The following is a 17,727-nucleotide window of genomic DNA, read 5'->3' as shown; positions in this document are numbered from 1 at the left end:
ATGCAGCGGAGGAAGACCATGGATGATCTCCACAGCAGCCTGGTGGAACAGGATCAGAGTAGCAGAGGAGTCTACTATGGCAGTCTGAACAGGGAGTCTATTGAAATCTCCAAGGTAGGTGGCTGCGTCTCCTGTGGCAGCCCGGCCAGAGCCCCTTTGCTGCAGCTGCCACTGGGGGAATGGTCACGGGGCTGCTCCTGTGAAGGCCCTAGGAGGGTGTGGGACCCCAGGAGCTCTGGCATCCAAGGCCTGGAGCTGCCCTGCCGCACTGAGGGTCTCCGCTCTACGCAGCCATTCCTGCTGTGTGGCTGCAGCATGTTTTTCAAGTGAAGACCTGGGAACCCTGAGCCATTCCTGTGGGTAGGAGAGATACCAGGACAGCTGCCGAAAGCGTGGGTTTGCCCTCTTAGGCCGGGACAATCCCCTGCCCGTGTTGTTTGTTCTGTACCTCTGGGCTGCCTGGCTGCTGGGCCTGGAGGGATGTCAGCAGAGCACGTGGGCCTAAGTAATGCAGAAAACTCAACCACTAAAGTAAAGTAAATACAATTTACCGCTAAAGTAAATACAAGAGCCTGCACGACTGGGACATGCAAGGTACCTTTCCACGTGGCCCAAATGCTGGAGGCACCGAGGAATCCCAATTTTCAAGGAATTTCTGGCTTGAAAGTCAGGCCTTATGTGCTTATGTAACTCTTTGTTTTGACCTCAAGTTACTTTTCCATCTACCCCAAATCAAGTTATGGCCTTTACTGATAGCAATTTTCAATGTTGAAAGCTCTGAACCTTAAAGTAGTATCAAAATATGATCTTCTGCATGGGGAAACTTACCCTTTGCCCTGTCCCAAATTCAGCAGAACTTTGTTATCCAGAGTCTTTGCCTCCATGGGTTTGTAGGAGGAAGTCACCAGCCTTGCCAGCAGCCAGCACTACTGCAGGGTGAACTACTGACTTACCGAGCTGTGAGAGGGGTTGGAGGAAAGGCCCAGGCAAAGGGCAGGAGAAACACTCTAGCCAGACTAGCACTTTGGGAAGATCTTTACTCTTACTGCCCTGTATGCCTTATTTTTAGCTCAGTGACTCATCCCTGGAAAAGCGGAGCACTGACAATGTCTTCAGTGATGGTTGCACCAGGATAGGTGAGGGAGAAATTCTGATCTTTGAGGGACTATTTCTTTTCATCTTGACAAGGAGGATGTGGCTGCATGGGGCCTTCTAGGTTGGGAAGGGTGGGAAAAGGCCTCCAATCTCCGTGGTTGGAGCTGGCATTAGCAAGTGCTGTTCATTGCAGTTGGTCCGTAGTCATGGTCCTAAACTCATAGCAGTAGAGTCTTACACCTTCCTGTTTCCCCCACTAGAAACCCAAGTAAAGTGGCTAGCAGCCCTTTCTGGACCAAGCACTTTTTACCCTCTGCTCTTTGTTTTACTCACAAAACAAATGCCTGGCCGTGTCTTTGCACCGAGTCCTGTGCTAGTGGTGCAGCAGATGGACGAGAAGGATGAGGATGGATCTAAGAGTTCTACCTCCCACCCTGCCCGGCCGTGGTATGGGCATGAGCTCCGTTTTCTTGCTGCAGACTTTGTCCTTGTGTGGGAAACTGTTCCCCGGGAACTCGTTAAGCAGAAGGACAGCAGTGAGAACAGGGGTGTACGGGAGAGATCTGCCATTATCCACAGGACCTGGCGGAAGAAGTTCTTGGACAAGCTTCTTGATGCTGGGATCCATATGGAAAAGGTACTTGGGGACTTGACCTCAGTTTCTCTCCCATGTGTTAACCACAGCCTTGCTCTGGAAGTCAGGAGAGGGCGTGCCAGCACTGTGTCCACGTTCCCAAGAGGCTCCTGCCAGCTGGGAGCGGAGCAGGAAAGCAAGGGTGCTGAAGGCAGTGCAGGATGTGGCACAGGCTCTGTGGCGGCTGGGAGGGTCAGTTCTGCTGGCACAGGGCCACTGGGCTAATCCGGACTGGCAGAGCTGCCTCAAGTGAAACCCACGGAGACCTGTGCCAGTGTCACCACCGCCTCCTCTCTGCTGTGGTTGCCCCTCACAGCACACTAGCCACGTAGAGAAGAAAGTGGTGCATTACCTGCTGCTGAGCGCACCCTGGAGCGTGCTCTGCTACTACGCTGAGGAGCTCCAACTCCGCCTACCGCTGCAGGTGAGGTGCTGAGCCACCATGGGCTGTGGTGTCTGGGGCCCAATGCTCTTCGGAGGTGCACAGTGTCTCCAGCACTCCCGGCTACACAAATCCTCTGGGCTGCAGGCTAGCAGGGCACCTCGCTGCGGTGAGCCACTGTGAGGGATTTACTGTGAGGGGTTTGCATCCTCCTCACTTTCTAGTGGGTCCAGCACTTCCCAGTACCTTTCACAAGACTTGTCCTGTGCAAGTCTGCTGGATCCCACCTCAAATCCCTTCTGAACTTTTTGTCCAGCACCCTGTCAGCTCCTCTGTTTCCATCCCTTGTCCCCAAAGTATAGGCTTCAGTGTTCATCGAAGCCTCCCAGTGTGTTCTTCATCTTTTCTGTCCCATGCTTGGAGTCAAGTCCAAGCTATCTTGTTACCGAGAGTCAAGTTTGCTGCTGTCTTGTTACCACTACCTTCTCCTCCTGAGATTTTTGCCCCCCATGTTCAGGCCCTGCCAAACCAGGCCTCCAACTGGTCAGACAGAGTCCTGGGGAGGCTAGGGATCTGCAACATGATGGCTGAAGACGTTCCCAACCTGCCACTGGACTACTACACCTGCCAGTTCAAGGTGAACAAGCTGCAATGGTAAGAGCCCCAGGAGAGCGAGTGTTGGCTGTTTCTCCGACTGCTCGCTCTTTCTCCGTTTGGAATTGGATTCCTTCCTCCCGTATGTGAACAATGAGGCTTGTGCACTCTTGAGAGAGCCTGTAACTCCTAGGACTGCTTTACCACTCTTCCCTGACACGCCGAAGGACGTGTCCATTTGGCTGTGTGGCAGCAGCTGCTCGGTGGCGCTGGCTACAGATGTGATATGACCCTGCCGAGGAGAGGAGCGCTGATCAGAGGGGAGCACGCAATCACTAACGGGATGGGGGCTGCAAAGCTGGTGCGTGTGTCCAAAGAGCACTGCTGAGCAGTGGCAGTAGCTGGCAGAGGAGTCGTGCCTGCCAGAACTGTACCTTGCCTGCCACCCTGCCCTGCCAGGGTGGTGGTGTGATCAGGAGACCTGAGGGAATAAGGGAGCAGAGCAGCTCGTTGAGTCAGTGCTGTGCCTGCAGACCTCGCCCAGGGAGTCCGTCCCGAGCTTCTCCTCTGTTTGGTTTCAGGTTCCTAGGGAGTGACAAACAGGATACCTTCTTCTCCACCACCCAGCGGCAACAAATTGTGAGTATATCGTGTACTAGAGCTGTAACTGCCTCTCTTCCCTGGTCTCAGATGGGCTGAAGGGGTCTGAGGGAGAAATGCTGTGAACATGTATGTTGTCACTGGTAAAGCGTAGGTGTCGAAGGCAAATGCCTGTTGGCATGATGTGGATTGTTGTATGCAAAGAACTACAGAGGGGAAAGGGCATGAGTAGAAGCCCTCTCTACTGCTCGGTGTTCAGGGGGAAGAAGGTGACTACGTTTCTGAGACTCAGGCAAAAAGCAGCTCTCCCTCAGCGGGTGTTGCAGAGCCTTCTCCCCATCATGGGACAGGTTGTGTGAACTTAGCTGCAGCCCTACTCATCTTCTCTTGCTTTGCCCTGACCAGCTCTATGAGATTCTGGCAACAACACAGTACGGCCACTCCAAGGAGAGAGAGGTTGGGGTGGACTGGCTGCTGAGCGAGAACGTCTTCACCGCTGCATTCCCACTGCACGATGTAAGCTATGAGCCAGCTCCCCTGTTCTGCAGCGCTGGTGAGATCAGCCTGGGAGAAGGCAGGACAGGGCCATGCAGGGCATCCGGACACTTGTTGTGGCCTTGTTCAGGGCCAGTTAAAGAAAGGGGGCAAGCAGAGGCCTCTTCTGAGGCTAGCCAGCCTCTGTGATGGGATCCAGCACTCTAAACCAGTCTCGCCTCTGCTTCACCTTGCTCATGCCATGAGTCTCCCTGCAGGGTCCTTTCAAGGTCCCACCGGAGGAACCAGCTCCCAGCAGCCTCAACCAGCGCCAAATCCTCTACCAGTACTGGGCCAGCTGGAGGAAATGGTACAAGTACCAGCCGCTGGATCACATCCGCAAGTACTTTGGGGAGAAGGTTGCTTTCTACTTTGCCTGGCTTGGTGAGTCCTGTATGCTCCAGAGCAGCCCCCAGAGCTCAGGTGGGCCAAGGTCTTTCACTGCCAGGAAAAGGCCCCCCACATGACCTGCTGAGGTCTCCCATGTGATGCTGTCCTTCCTGTTTATGGCTTTAGCCAAAGAATCAACCTTTATAACTGTCCTAGCTGCTCTCAGTTATGCTGGCTCTTACTGACTCTGTATTAGTGTCTCTCTCACTGGTCTGCAGGTCCTGGTGACCATCTAGCTCTTCCCTGGCATCTCTAGGCTCATCTTGGGAGCCTCCTGGTGGGTCTGTGCAAGAAAGCAGAGTGAGCACCTTTTGATGGTACCTGTCTTGAGGTTGCTCATCAGTGCTAGCGGGCTGGCAGCTACCTCTGACATCCCTGCACTGGCCTTGAGCTGTCTCCCTTTGGTGTTGAGAGAGGTCTGGCGTAGGGGATGTGTTGGAAATGAGAGCACTCAAGAGAACAGCAGCTTGCACAAGAAAGGTTCTGTTGGCCTCCTGGAGAGGAACTACCAGAGACAGTGCTAGTGGGCTCTGATACGGTGGGAGGCAGCTCCCATCTCCCCTGTGCTGTGGTTGCAGCACTCTCTCTGGATGCCCTCTGGCTTTAACAACTGCGACTTATGGGACCAGTGAGCTGGCCATGCCAGCACAGGCTTCACACAGCAGCTCACGTCATAGAGACTAGCCAGAGCCTGGCAGATACTTTGCCAGCTCCAGGGTCCTGCTCAGATCCTCCAGGCTCTGTGAGGTTTTAGGCTGGTGGCATGCAGGGTTCACGGGCAGCAATCGTCCTCCAACTTGGTGCAGTTTCATGGCTCCCACACAAAGCTTAATTTTCTGAGGTCCTCAGCTGTACCTGCACTCTCCAGTGGTATGCCCCAGTGCCTGAATACATCCAGGTTCAAATTCAAGCATGACTTTTCTCTGGGCCACAGGAAGGGCTGTTGATGCTCAGGATGCACTTTGCACTCTGAAGGGTGGCAAGAGGCTGTCAGAGCTGTTTCTTTGCAGCTGTACTGGGCAATAGTGTCCTGAGAGCAGGCCATGAAGACAAGCTTGCAGGTGGCTTCCTTCCCATGTAGCCTGACAAGGAGAAATGTTCCATCTATAATTGTAGCTACCCTTAGCTCAGAGCCAAAGCATGCTGGTCTCTGGAGACCCATGGCATTTGCACTCTGAGTCTTCTTCCTCTCCCTCCAGGCTTCTACACAGGATGGCTCCTGCCTGCAGCAGTTGTGGGGACAATGGTGTTCATAGCAGGCATTTCCCTGATGTTTGATGACATACCTTCGTAAGTGCCCACTGATCTCCCCGCTCACCCGTTCCCCTGGCCTTCTCCAAACAGACCAACCATGGCAGGCACGTTCTTAGCTCCTGGAGTAGGCCATTTGGGCCAGAGAAGTGTATCTACCCAGAGGCAGTCATGCTTTCTGGATGCCAGAGCAGCTCTGTAGCTCTGAGTGCAGAAGTTCTGATGAATGATTCATTAGGAGCAGGGGGAGAAGTGGGGGAAGTGGCTCAGCCCAACAGCATATGCTTTGGCCTCCCTGGAATACACTGGAGAGACAGTTTGTATAGGTTTCAGCAGCCCGATGTGCCCGGCTGGGGTGCCATCAGCTGCTGGGTCCGGGCTAACCCTTGGCACCCCAAGTCCTGACTTAAACGAAAGAGAGGAAACTTCCCATGTTGAGGAGGAACACTGGCTGGCATTGCCGCTCAGCTTGGGCTCCAGAGCCCATCCCCGACTGCCTGCCAGGAGGAGCAAGGTACCCGGAGCCGGGAGGCTGTGGGAGAGGCTGAGCCATGGCATGCTACTTGCTGCTCTTTCTTTTGCTCATAGACAGGAGATCTGTGAAAGCAAAGAGCAATACAGGATGTGTCCCCTCTGCAAGTCTTGTCCCTACTGGTATCTCTCCAGCATCTGCAAAATGTTTAAGGTGGGATCTGGGCTCCATAGAGGCATGTAGGGCAGCTTGGGACCAGAAGTGGATTTCTGCATTCTCCTTTTAGCCTGTACCTGGCTGCAGGGGGTGCTCTGTCTCCAGCAAGGCCAAAGCTGGGAGGGTGCTGGGTGCCTGCAAGGCAGTTCTGCTCTTGGAAGCCCTGAGATTTGCCCTCCTCACCCCAGCTGATGTTAGAGCATTTCCCAACATATTCACCTACCACCATTCCATTCTGTGTTTCCCCACCAGCTTCTCCTTCTTGGCCCCTGCTGCCCTGATGCTTCCTGCTTGTCTTCCCACCTTTCTGCACTGGTGGAGTCTGCCCCCTGGCCCTACTCCCATCTTTCCCCATTGCTAGGGGACACCAAGCATGCTGGTACTCAGGCTGCCTGGTGCAAGGAGAGACCATGCTCTCACATTGTGCTTCTCTTTCATACTCACATGTAGAGATGAGGTGCAGTCCTACATTAATTGCGTGGGCAAAATGGAGTGGGAGCATGTACCTCTGTGTGCCAACCTCCCTCATTCTCGGGGTCACTTGGAGCCACCTGTGTCACAGGGATCCCAAGTCCTCCTGGGTCCTCAGGTGCTGCTCACACAGCAACACCAGTCAGTAGGAGCTGCACTACAGTGTGCTTTGGCCAAATTAGACCTGTAGGACGGCAATTACTGCCGGGCCAGTCCTTTCCCTTCCTCACGCCCCTGCTCTGCCCCACAGGCAGGCCGTCTCTTTGACCACGGTGGGACCATCTTCTTCAGCATTTTCATGTCCTTGTGGGCGGTGATGTTCCTGGAGTACTGGAAGCGGACGAACGCTACCCTGGCACACCGCTGGGACTGCTCCGACTTTGAGGACATTGAGGTAGGGGTCTGGCTGTTTGCAATGAATCCCAAAACAACATTGACTAAAACCACTGGATGCCTTTAACACCTTTTCCCCTCTTTCCTAGGAGCGGCCACGGCCCCAGTTCACTGCCATGGCTCCCATGACAATAATAAACCCTATTACTGGGGCAGAGGAGCCGTATTTCCCCAAGCACAGTCGCAATCATCGGGTTTTGGCTGGGTCGATGGTCATTATAATGATGGTAAGATCACAGGAGACCGGAACAGCAGCTCAGGTGGCTGACAGGGCTGAACAGATGTTTGTCCCAGGGCAGTGGGATGTGGTTGAACGGGATCAGTTTGTATTTTTTTTTTTTTTTTAAGAGGATGGGGGGTAAGCTGGGGATGCAGGTGGTCTGAACAGGAGTGTCCCTGTGCCTCAGTCCAGCCTGGCCTGTCATGGAGCACCATGGTTCTGTTATGAGCATGTGTCCCTGCTAGCTCAGGGGCCACCTTCCTGCTGCCCTGGCTCAGCTGTGTGCCCTGGACCTCCCTTGTAGCTGCTAATGTCTCAGGGATAGTGCCAAGGTTTTTATCACCAGCACAAGCTGTGGTCCTTGCTGTAGCTCCCTCACACCCAGTGCGCTGTGTTTGCAGATTGCCATAGTGATGATGTTCGTGGTGTCCGTTATCCTGTACCGGGTGGTTGTTGCCATCCTGCTCTCCAGCTCAGGGTACTTCCGGTTTGTGGCTTCGGTAAGATGTGGCCAGAGCTGCTCCTGGATTGAGCAGATCTGCTTTTTTTTTGCTGTGTATGTTGGCCCCACTTTTGTACTCTCTGTGTTGCTTTTCCTGTAGGCGTCTCGTATTGCTAGCATCACAGGCTCTGTGGTGAATCTGTTCTTCATCCTCATCCTCTCCAAGATCTATATTTCACTGGCTCATTTCCTCACCAAGTGGGGTAAGCTGGCATATCCTTCACAAAGGAATGTGAATCCTTAAAACCCAATTCCCTTTTGCCCTTTGCACGATAGCAAGACCCAAGAGAGTGTGAGCTCCTGCTGCTCCCGTCACGAGAGACCAGCACCACTTTGTGAGAGGTGCAAGAAGGTCGGGCCTCTGTGAGCAGCCTGGCCTGGGCTGCTGAAGTGGGAGCTGCTTGGAGGACAGTCGTCATCAGGGCTAACCGTAGTGAGACCAAAGGACAGTCACTTGGACGGGGGAGGGAGATGGAAGAGCTCAGGAAAGACGGATATAAGGCAGGGGGAGCAGGGAGAGACCCCAGCACACCCAGGCTTCGTGAGACAGCACTCGCTGAGGGCTGACGAGGGCCCTGTGAGCCAGATGGTGATGCAAGGGAGCAGCCTTTAAGGGCAAAACAACCAAAATAGCAACTGTAGTGCTGAGATGCAGTCTCAGAGTGAAGGCTGGCTGCTGCTGGGAAGGAAGACAGCGGAGGAGGAGATCAGGGGAAGTGAGACCTCTAAAGGGCTTTGACACCTAGAAGGAAAGAGTTCAGGCTTTAACTTCTGCTCAAGATCTTCTGTTTTGGGGGATGAAAACCAGCAAACTGACTTTTGGGGCTTGGGGGAAAAAGCACGGAGTATTTTAGCTGTGTTTAATATGATAGAAAACCTGTTTGTGTTGAGGGCAGGGAGAGAGAACTATATTTTTGTGAAAAGCGCATGGGTGGAGTGAAAGCATCTCAGGATCATTTGGATTTTCTTGTGGAAAACACTCTGATTTTTCCCGGCATTAATAAAATTTAGGAAGTAGATCCACACAGGCCTTTTCTAAAGAGAGAGAACAGGAGAGAGGGAAAGCCCGTCGGGAAGGACTTCCTTTGTCCTGACGTTGCCTCTGCAATGGGGCTGATCCGTGTGGGTCGTGGCCCCCGGGTGTTTCTGGACTCCTGCAGCGGGCTGTGGATGTGCGGAGCAGGTTTCGGTGTTAACTGCGGCGAGACGTTGGGACTTTGTGGCTACCGCTGGGCTCTGAGAGGTTTTCCGGAGTTCAGCTCGTAGGAGCGACTTCGGCGGCGATGCGGGAGAGCTGCGGGGTCAGCGCGTGGCAGCCCGCAGAGCCGGGTGGGCCGGCAGCGAGCCGCTCTGTGCGCTTCCCGCTTTTCAGAGATGCACCGCACCCAGACCAAGTACGAGGACGCCTTCATCTTCAAAGTGTTCGTCTTCCAGTTTGTCAACTTCTACTCCTCTCCCGTTTACATCGCCTTCTTCAAGGGCAAGTAAGGCCTTTGGGGGAAGAAGGGGACTTCTCCACCTGCCCTACATGTCGGGGAACAGCCTGTTCCCACCTGTGTCCTCTCCTGCCGGGCACTCCAGGCTCTTGGGTTTTGCAGCGATGGGGACATGTCCTTGTAGAGCTGAAGGGAAGCTGGAGTGCTACTGCCATCTTCGGGCAAGGAGCACCACAGCGGGGACAGCCAGTCCTCCCCAGCCTGCTGGGTGCCCACGGGAGCCCTTGGAGGGCTTCTAGGGGGTGCAGGGCAACCAGGAGCCCTTCTCCTTCGAGGAAACACACTGTCAGGCCCTTTGCCCTCCCTTGGAGGAGAAGAGGGGTCCGAGTGCACCGGGAAAAGCCAAATGTCCGTCCTTCCTTCTGTGTCCGCTTTGTTGTGTTTAGGGCTGTTTGGATGAGTGGGGCTGCGGCACAGCAGAAAGGTGGGGGTAGGACTGAGCTTTTCTCCTGAGCCCAGCTAACTCCCAGGACTGCTTTGGATGTGTCAGTGGACTCCAGAGTCTTACGGAGAATGGGAAGCATCTGCAGCAGATAGGAGCAAAATGGGGAGAAGAAGGGGGAGGGGGTTCTTGGGCTTATGTCTCTGTCCCGGCTTGCACAGGTTTGTTGGCTACCCTGGGAACTACGTGAACTTTCTGGGGGTCCGCAATGAGGAGGTGAGCATTGCACAGGGAAGGGGGGAGTTGGCAGTGCCCCCCCCACCCCCCAAAGAACAAGGCTCCTCGCTGGGACGCGGGCACCTCTCCTCGTGAACTCCCTGCCCACTGGGTGTCCCTGAGCTGCAGCCTGTCCCCTGTGGGACTGCAGTCCCAGGCTGGAGCTGGTGCTCCCTGGTGGGTACCTTCCCATGCTCAGGGTCTTCTGCTGGGCCTGGCTGGGGTTGGAGGGGAGTCCCGAGGCTGGGCTCTTCTGCCTGCTGGACCTGGCTTGCTGAAGGGGCCCTTGCTCTGCCCGTGCAGTGCAGTCCAGGTGGGTGCCTCATCGAGCTCGCCCAGGAGCTGCTCATCATCATGGTGGGGAAGCAGATCATCAACAACATGCAGGAGGTGGTCATCCCGTGAGTACGCAGCCCCGCGGGAAGCGGGCCAGGCGGCGCAGGCGATGGGAGCCAGCGTGGCCATCCCCGTTGCCACGCTGAGGGCACGATGGTGGGGGAGGAGGCTCCGTCTGAGCACAGGGCAAGCCATGAGCACGAGCAGCACGTGGCTCCTGGGCACGGGCACGCTGTCCCTGGCAGTTCAGTGCCCGGCATGCGGGCAGCCCCGCAGCTGGCTGCGGAGTGGGCAACAGACCTTCTCGCATCTCTCCAGGAAACTGAAGTGTTGGTGGCACAAACACAGGCTTGACTCTAGCAAGAAGCCGAGCAAGGAGGGGGCATCGGTCCAGGCAGATGAGGCGCCCTGGGAGAAGAACTACCAACTGCTGGTGTTCGAGGGGCTGTTTGATGAATACCTGGAGATGGGTAGGAACCCAAAGCCTGGCCTCGGGGTGGGGAAGGGCGTTGGGGTCAGCCTGGCCACTGGGATGTTGGCACATGGTGAGGAGATAAGAGCAAGTTGTAGTGGGAGAGGAAGAGCAGCAGGGGGGCACATGCGTCTCCTGCGTGCCTGCCCCCAGGAAGGCTGTGGAGAAGCTCCCCGGAGGACTGGCAGCCTTGATGTGAGGGACCCACTGTGGGAGCTTTCCTCCCTCTCCCTGAAGAACCTGAGGAATCGCAAGGAGGACAGGAAGCCTCCAACTTGGAGTAGGCTTCACCTTGGAGCCCAGCCCAGGCTGTTCCATGTGGTGGCTTCCTCTGCCTGGAGGAGGTTCTCCTTCCTTGCCTGCTTTCTCACAGTGTCTCCCAGCACCAGTGGGTTTAACCCTTCCCTGGTGGGGCCTTGGCTTTGTGCAAGGGTAGCTGGGGGCCCCAGAGGGTCTTGCAAAGGGGGGTGGGGGACCTCTGGGCAGCTCTGGGTGCTGGTGAGATGGGAGTTGGTGGGAAAAGGGGGTGGGAGTTGAAGCTGCCATCATTGTTGCCACCTCTCAGCACCATCTGCCCCTCCCTCCCTTCTCCTCTTCCTCCTGTGCCAGTCATGCAGTTTGGCTTCATCACCATCTTCGTGGCGGCCTGTCCCCTGGCGCCCCTCTTTGCCCTGCTCAACAACTGGGTGGAGATCCGTCTGGATGCCCAGAAGTTGGTCTGTGACTACCGGCGGCCTGTGGCCGAGCGGGCGCAGGGCATCGGCATCTGGTTCTACATCCTGGAGGTCATCACTCACCTGGCCGTCATCAGCAACGTACGCCGGCGCTGGGTTTGGCGGGCGCTGCAGCCTGGGCAGGGTGGCTGCAAGCAGCCACAAGTAGGAGAATTGGGGAAAATCTCGCTTGGCCGCTGCAGGAAGCTCCCGAGGGTGGCTCTGCCTTTGCAGAAGGTGCCGCGAACGATGGCACACTGTCACCCTTCCGGGCGCGCAGCCTTGCTTGGATTTAATTGAGGGGCAAGCGCAGGGCACGGCACTGTTAGCAGCAAGCAGCCGTTGAAGACGAAGCAGTGTTCGGGTCCGGTTCCTCTAGCTGAGGACGAGGAGAGGCAGGCCCGGGGCAGCGTGGGCACGCAGGAGGTTTTGCCAATGGGGCTGAGGCATCCCTCAGGCTGCAGGAACCTGCCTGAAGCAAGTCTCTCCTCCTCCCAGGCGTTCCTCATCGCCTTCACTTCGGATTTCCTGCCCCGGACGTACTACGAGTACATCTACGACAGCAGCCTGCGCGGCTACGTGAACTTCACCTTGGCGTACGCGCCGTGGGACTTTGTGCTGCACAACAACACCACGTGCAGGTAGGAGTCCCCCGTCCCGCTTGTCTGGCGCCGTGTTTGTTCAGGCTCGTCTTAGCGGTTCTCTGCCCGTGTCGCCTCCGTGCAAGCGGTTGGTTGAGCCTTTAGCCAGGTGCAGGTTGTCCACCTGCTCTCCCGAGGTCCTTGGGGCCCTTGCTCGCCCCAGTAATGACTCTGTATTGCTCCCGCAGGTACAGGGCATTTAGAGACCAGGACGGCAACTTGTCTTCGACTTACTGGCACCTGCTAGCCATACGCTTGGGCTTCATCATTGCATTTGAGGTATTGCTGGCTGCCGACTTGCGCAGGGTGGCTCAGGGCTGGCGCTGGCGGAGCGCCGACGTGCCGGCTCTGCTATAACTCGTGCCTCTCCTCTCCGCTGCAGCACGTGGTTTTCTTTATCGCACGTATAATTGAGTTGGTGGTACCTGACATCCCCGAGTCGGTGGAGGTCAAGGTGAAGCGTGAACGGTATCTGGCCAAGGAAGCCCTGGCTGAGAACAAGGTGCGCTGCCCCGGCTTGTCGACAGCGAGCCCGGCCCGAGCCGGTCTCCGTGAGCGCACGCGCTGCCCCTGGCTCGGAGCCCTGCCTCTGTGCGAGCTGGTCGCGCGGCTGCAGCTGGCTGCTCCTCCTCCTGCCGCCTTGCTTTGAACCCGCTTAGAGATATGGGCTACAAGACAGCCCCGACAGGAGCCAGAGCAGGAACTCGACTAACACGAACACCGACTTCCTTTTTCTTTGACCCAGGCCCTTTTAGAAAGACGAGACACAAGAAGCAAGGCCAATATCTTGGATTCGACAGCAACCAGGGACTGGGAAACTGAGCAGGACCAAAGCAAGTAAGAGATGCAGCACGTCCCGAGGCCCCTGGCCTGTGCCGAGACCGAACTGTTTCCCACCCTGCTCCTCCTTGGGACAACCTTGAGCCGCAGATTGCACGTGAGCCCTCCCTGCTTGGCTGGAAGAGGCCTGTTCCACCACGTGGGCGTTTTAGGAAGGCTGCTGTTAGAAGTGGCAGGGGGTGGGGGGGCACTAGCTCTAGGTATTTATCCAAGTTTGTACTGTTACGGTAAGTTAAATCCACTGCTGTGTAACCGAACTAAGTGAATTAAAGGTGGCTGGACGCACAGGGGTCCTGGGCTGGTGCTGCTCACCGAGGGCGCTCAGCTAGCAAAGCGAGCGCTTTGGCTGCTAGGTTCATCAGCCCAGCGGGGCGCTGAGCTTGCCTCCTTTGGGCTGAGTGAGCTTAGGGCTGCGCTTTTCTGGAGAGGCCATTGCTTCCCCTGCCTGTCGTACTGGGTGTTTACCTGTAACTAGGACTGGAGATGGCAGGTTTGCTTGGGCCAACGCTAGCAGTTAGCTTTATCAGGAAGGGCTGAGCTGCTGCTGGGAGATGAAGGGCTCGGAGGCGCTATGGGAAGCTTAGAGGCGAGCTGTGACCCAGCTGAGAGGGAAAGGTGCCTGCACACAGTGTTGCTGGTAGAGCCCAGCAGCCCGGCAGCCCTGGCTGGTTGTGCTGGGCAGTAGTGGTAGATGCAGGAGGCAGGTGAGAGGGTCTGCAGGCGCATGCCTTGGTGCTACACAGCAGAGGAGCAAGCACGAGGGACACCTGCCAGGGTCTCCTTCTCCTCTCCTACACTGACAGCACCACCTCACCCAGGTGCTTGCAAAAAGACACCTTACTGTGAGGCTGGTGCTGTTTCCCCCACTGCTGGGCCCTTGTGACGACCCTTGAGCCAGCTGCTTCTGGCGTTAGGTCCTCCTCCGCAGGGGTGTACAGCCGCAGCACAAGGGCATGTGCGCAAGCTGGAATGCCTCAGACTGGGCTAAACCCAGCCCAAGAGTGCTGCTTTGGATCACAACCCACAAGAAGAAAAAATATCCGTGACACTCCAAGCTGTTTCAGGTTTTATTTTAGAATTTATAAAATTCCAGTGTCATCCATACTCATGAGCCTTTTTACATGTTTGCATATAGTCTCCAAATTCCAAAGTTAAGGCCAAGGGATCATTGCTATGGAAAATGTACAATATGGAAGACGTCAGAGAGGAAATGGACACATGCCACAGTCTGCTGCGGAAGGAGGGTGGTGGGGAACAGTACTAGGTACAATCACTTCATGACCTTCTTTAAAGTGGAGGGTCGGGCTACAGGGCACAAGCCCAGACGGTGCCCTAACTGTAACTCAAGCCTAGCTGTGCAACTGGTGAGTGGCCTGGGGTGGGGGTGTAAAGAGGAAGGGGGGGGTGATAGGCTTGGTGACATAGGACAGACCTAAGCTACAGGGGTAGTAACCATTTTCTGACACTCGGCTGGGAGGGTGTTATCCTAGCTCCGTCTAACCCGCCCCATCAGCCAGCTCCCATGCTGGAAGCAGGCCACCGTGTCCTTCAAGGGGCAGCTAGGGGCCCCACGACGGGACCTGGTCGGTCAAAGTCATTTCTTAAACTTACTGATAGCGCTACGAGATTTTGGTTCAGCTTCTGCATAGCAACCTCTTCCAAGAAAAGCTAGAGCAGCGGGAAGGAGAAGCGTTAGCGTGTCAGGCCTGTCTGACATGGGGCGGATGGAGGGAGGCGGAGGACGGCGCTGGGAAAGGCAAAACTGCTGGGCCCAGCCTTCCAGAATTTGGGCCTTTGCCCTGTAAGCAGCACTAGAGAAGAGAGGCTAGGGCCTCCTGCTTGTCCGAGAGCTGAAGCAGCTGGGATAGAGGAATGGCTCAGACTACAACCTCTGTAGGAGTGAGGCAGGGAAGGCAGGAAGCAACGCAGGACCTTCTCTGCATGCTCCCTGCCTCTCTCCACAAAGACATGGGTTTGTTTTTTTTCTTTTTTTTTTTTTTTCCCTCTTACTGGCTAGAGGAGCTTGGACACAGCCTCCTTGGAGCAAGACGGGGCAGTGCCTAGGTGCAAGCAGCCCCCAGTACAGAGCATGGATCACCCTCTACCGCCCATACAATGGAGGCCTCGAGGAGGGCTCGACATGCTGCCTGGGCTGTCTCCCATGGTTTCAGTTCTCTGCTTACTCCAGAGCAGACATCCAGTTCACAACCTCTGCAGCCAAAGGCTGCAGCAAGGTTGCTCCTAACACCTCAGGGCTAATTAAGCCCAGGTCTCCCAGCTTCGCAGCCTGCGTCACCGTAACTGCTCTCAGCTTCCTTCTAAAAGAGCTCCTGTAGTCCCTCAGGGGCCACACGACTCCTCGCTGCTCCCCTGGTGTTCTGCTCCGGATGGCGGCGGGGAGCTGGTGCAGCTGCTTACCCACCTCCATCAAGAGGCCACCATCGTACTGACTTTTGAGGTAGAAAGAAGGCAATAGTAATAGGTGTCCCTACCGCTCATGCCTAGATGCCATAGTGCTAGCAGCGGACTACAGCTTCTTATGGCTGTGCTTCCCACCAGCTTCTCCTGGGCCGCACCACCACAGCAGCCTCGGCCAACCCAAATCGGTCCCATCCAGTAATTTCATCGTGTGTTGGTTCACCTGCCTACCCCCGTGGCTGCTGGGGAGAGCGAGCTAGGAGTGGGGTCCTGTAAGCACACGCTGGAAGACTCGTCAAGCGTGCAGGCTGTGCTCGGTGTGGTGCAGGGGCACGCTTGCTCTACGCACTGCACTCGGAGGTGGTCACCTGCCCAGGGTAGCCTTGAGGTGTTCCAGTCCCTTCCTTCTCTGGTGCCTCTACAGCCTACTGAAGGTTTTGTTTCTTTGAAAAGCAACTTTCTGATCATTCAGCTTATTTTTTTTAAGCTCTTCCCACAGTCAGCTATCAGCATTAAATGAATTTTTGGCAGTTCAAAGGAAAAAAAAAAAGTTGATTGCACTCTACAAAGGTAAGGTAAGGCCTGGGATAAACACAAAGGAAAGAGGGCAAACGTTTTGGCTTTAGAAAGTCAAGGAAATTTATTTCCTGAGGTCATGAGACAGGAAGTAGATTCCTAGCCACAGTAAAGGAGGTCTCCTAATGAAGGCGAGAATGCCTAGTAAGACATGCTCAAGAGAGCAGACTGCTCTGCTAGCGCTTGGGAAGCTGCAAATCTTAGCCACTTGGAGTCAATTATGGAGTTTCTACCGAAAACACACACATTTAGTGTTCGAATCTGAGTGGAAGGCTTGTTCCAAAGGAGGAAAGAATATCCATCAAGAGATGAGGGTGGGTCCTAGCCACGGTGATAGCTGAGGGGAGCAGGATGGGCTCTAGCACTCCAGACACCATTAGGAGACCTCTTGGGGCAATTGACTTGTGCTCCAGCCGCTGGGTCAGATTTCAGACAGGAAGTATTTGTGGCAGGTTAGTGTCAGGTCAGCGGGCTGGAGGAGATGTTTCTGCTTCCAGGTCATTATCGTTTGGGTCCCCAGGGAAGAGTCTTGGGGGCCACTTGAGCCCCAAAGCTGGGGAAGTCTTCAGAACTGCTCATATCTGGGGCCTAAAGCAAATGAAAAGGGAACAAGTTAAGCTCCTGCCTTACTGCAAACCTGCATCATGCCCTGAACCGAGCAGAATTTCTGATGTCCCAGGAGCAGAGATAAGAGGCAAGGGCGGGATAGGATCACTACATCCTTCAGGCTGCCCAGGGCTGACAGTCAAGCCTTCAGAGATGGCACTGAGAAGTAAGTAATAGTCAGATCAGGGGCTCTGAGAGCCAAACCTCCGTAACTTGGTTGCTGGCGTGGGGTTAGGCTGGTCCTGCAGCGGATGCAGCAGCTTGCGGGCAGCTGAGGACAGGGCTGCTGCACATCCAGACTGCCTGTTCCCAGCCAAAACACAGCTGCAGCCACTGAGCCACTTCTGTGCTACAGCAGAAGAGCCAGAGGTGCTGACCCCTAAAGAGACCACCACCTAGCAGGATGGTTTCGGATAAGGGTTCCCCACCCACCACAGCTCCGCGGTGGGGCGGCCAACGTGGGCAGGATGTCCGGAGGAAGGAGAGACAGCAGTGCTTTGGGAGCTGGAGGGGCAGAGCCCAGGCCTGCCCTCAGCTCCCACACGCCGAGGAGCGCAAAGGGGCCGCTCACTGCTTGCTCTGCCTGCCGAGGACCGGAGAGCGCTCCCTTCCCCCAGCTGAGGCGGGAGGGCCGGATCCTGGAGCAGGTCCTTGGCCGAGGGTGCCGCACTCGCCGTGCCCCCAGGTCTTTAGCAGAAGCAGCACTCACCTTTTCGTTGTTGACGGTGGCCCAGGGGGCATCTCTCACCACGAAGCCCTTGGACGGGGCCTTGGACTCTTCATGGGAAGAGGGCTTCATATACACCTGCATCGCCTCGTTGTCCACCACATCTGCAAGCTGCAGCCACATAGCCCAGTCAGAAAGAGGCTCTCCCTAGCTCTTTGCACTGGTATCAAGTACAGCTCACCCTGCTGCGACCTATCTAAGGTCACTAGCCTCTTCCACAGCCGCCACCTCCTCGACTGCGACTGAGGCAGGCTGCAGCCAGGCAAGTGCTTGCACATGCCGCTACCGTGCTCGGTCAGTCCCCTCCCAGACAGCGGGGCCGGCCCTTGCGCTGCTGCGCAGAACACAGCCCAGGGCTCTGCACGCCGCGCCTTCAGCGACACTTGCACGTGAGGGCTGACTGCCACCTGCACAGGGTCTGAGTTCTCCAAAGACACAGCAGGAAATACCAGAGGGAGCTACCTCAGACATCCAGTTCTGCGATAGAGGA

General features: G+C 55.9%; 2 protein-coding genes across 4 annotated transcripts in view; one reads left to right on the top strand and one right to left on the bottom strand.

Moving 5' to 3' along the window:
• Nucleotides 1–13,011, top strand: ANO7 (anoctamin 7). The gene is made up of 23 exons (XM_085311195.1): nucleotides 1–114; nucleotides 1,070–1,136; nucleotides 1,575–1,732; nucleotides 2,046–2,153; nucleotides 2,629–2,765; nucleotides 3,287–3,344; nucleotides 3,711–3,821; nucleotides 4,058–4,223; nucleotides 5,429–5,519; nucleotides 6,069–6,165; nucleotides 6,890–7,033; nucleotides 7,122–7,259; nucleotides 7,654–7,752; nucleotides 7,855–7,957; nucleotides 9,127–9,238; nucleotides 9,854–9,908; nucleotides 10,212–10,309; nucleotides 10,563–10,714; nucleotides 11,326–11,531; nucleotides 11,928–12,070; nucleotides 12,259–12,349; nucleotides 12,453–12,572; nucleotides 12,816–13,011. Exons 1-23 carry the CDS (start codon nucleotides 1–3, stop codon nucleotides 12,909–12,911), a joined length of 2,664 nt encoding a protein of 887 aa, XP_085167321.1. The 3' UTR covers nucleotides 12,912–13,011.
• Nucleotides 13,012–13,964: 953 nt separating this feature from the next.
• HDLBP (high density lipoprotein binding protein) overlaps nucleotides 13,965–17,727 on the bottom strand; it is a 39,463-nt gene continuing 35,700 nt past the window's right edge. For all 3 annotated transcript variants that reach the window (XM_085311161.1, XM_085311163.1, XM_085311162.1), the window contains exons 27-28: nucleotides 17,220–17,348; nucleotides 13,965–16,492 (exon numbers count right to left, since the gene is read on the bottom strand). In XM_085311161.1, coding sequence (XP_085167287.1) covers nucleotides 16,406–16,492; nucleotides 17,220–17,348 — 216 coding nt within the window. In that variant the 3' untranslated portion in view covers nucleotides 13,965–16,405. The remainder of the gene's footprint in view (nucleotides 16,493–17,219; nucleotides 17,349–17,727) is intronic.

Source organism: Rhea americana, unplaced genomic scaffold (genome assembly GCF_003343005.1).
Source record: "Rhea americana isolate MKP2758 unplaced genomic scaffold, rheAme1 scaffold_334, whole genome shotgun sequence".
Taxonomy (NCBI): domain Eukaryota; kingdom Metazoa; phylum Chordata; class Aves; order Rheiformes; family Rheidae; genus Rhea; species Rhea americana.
This window is presented reverse-complemented; position numbering and strand designations above follow the sequence as displayed.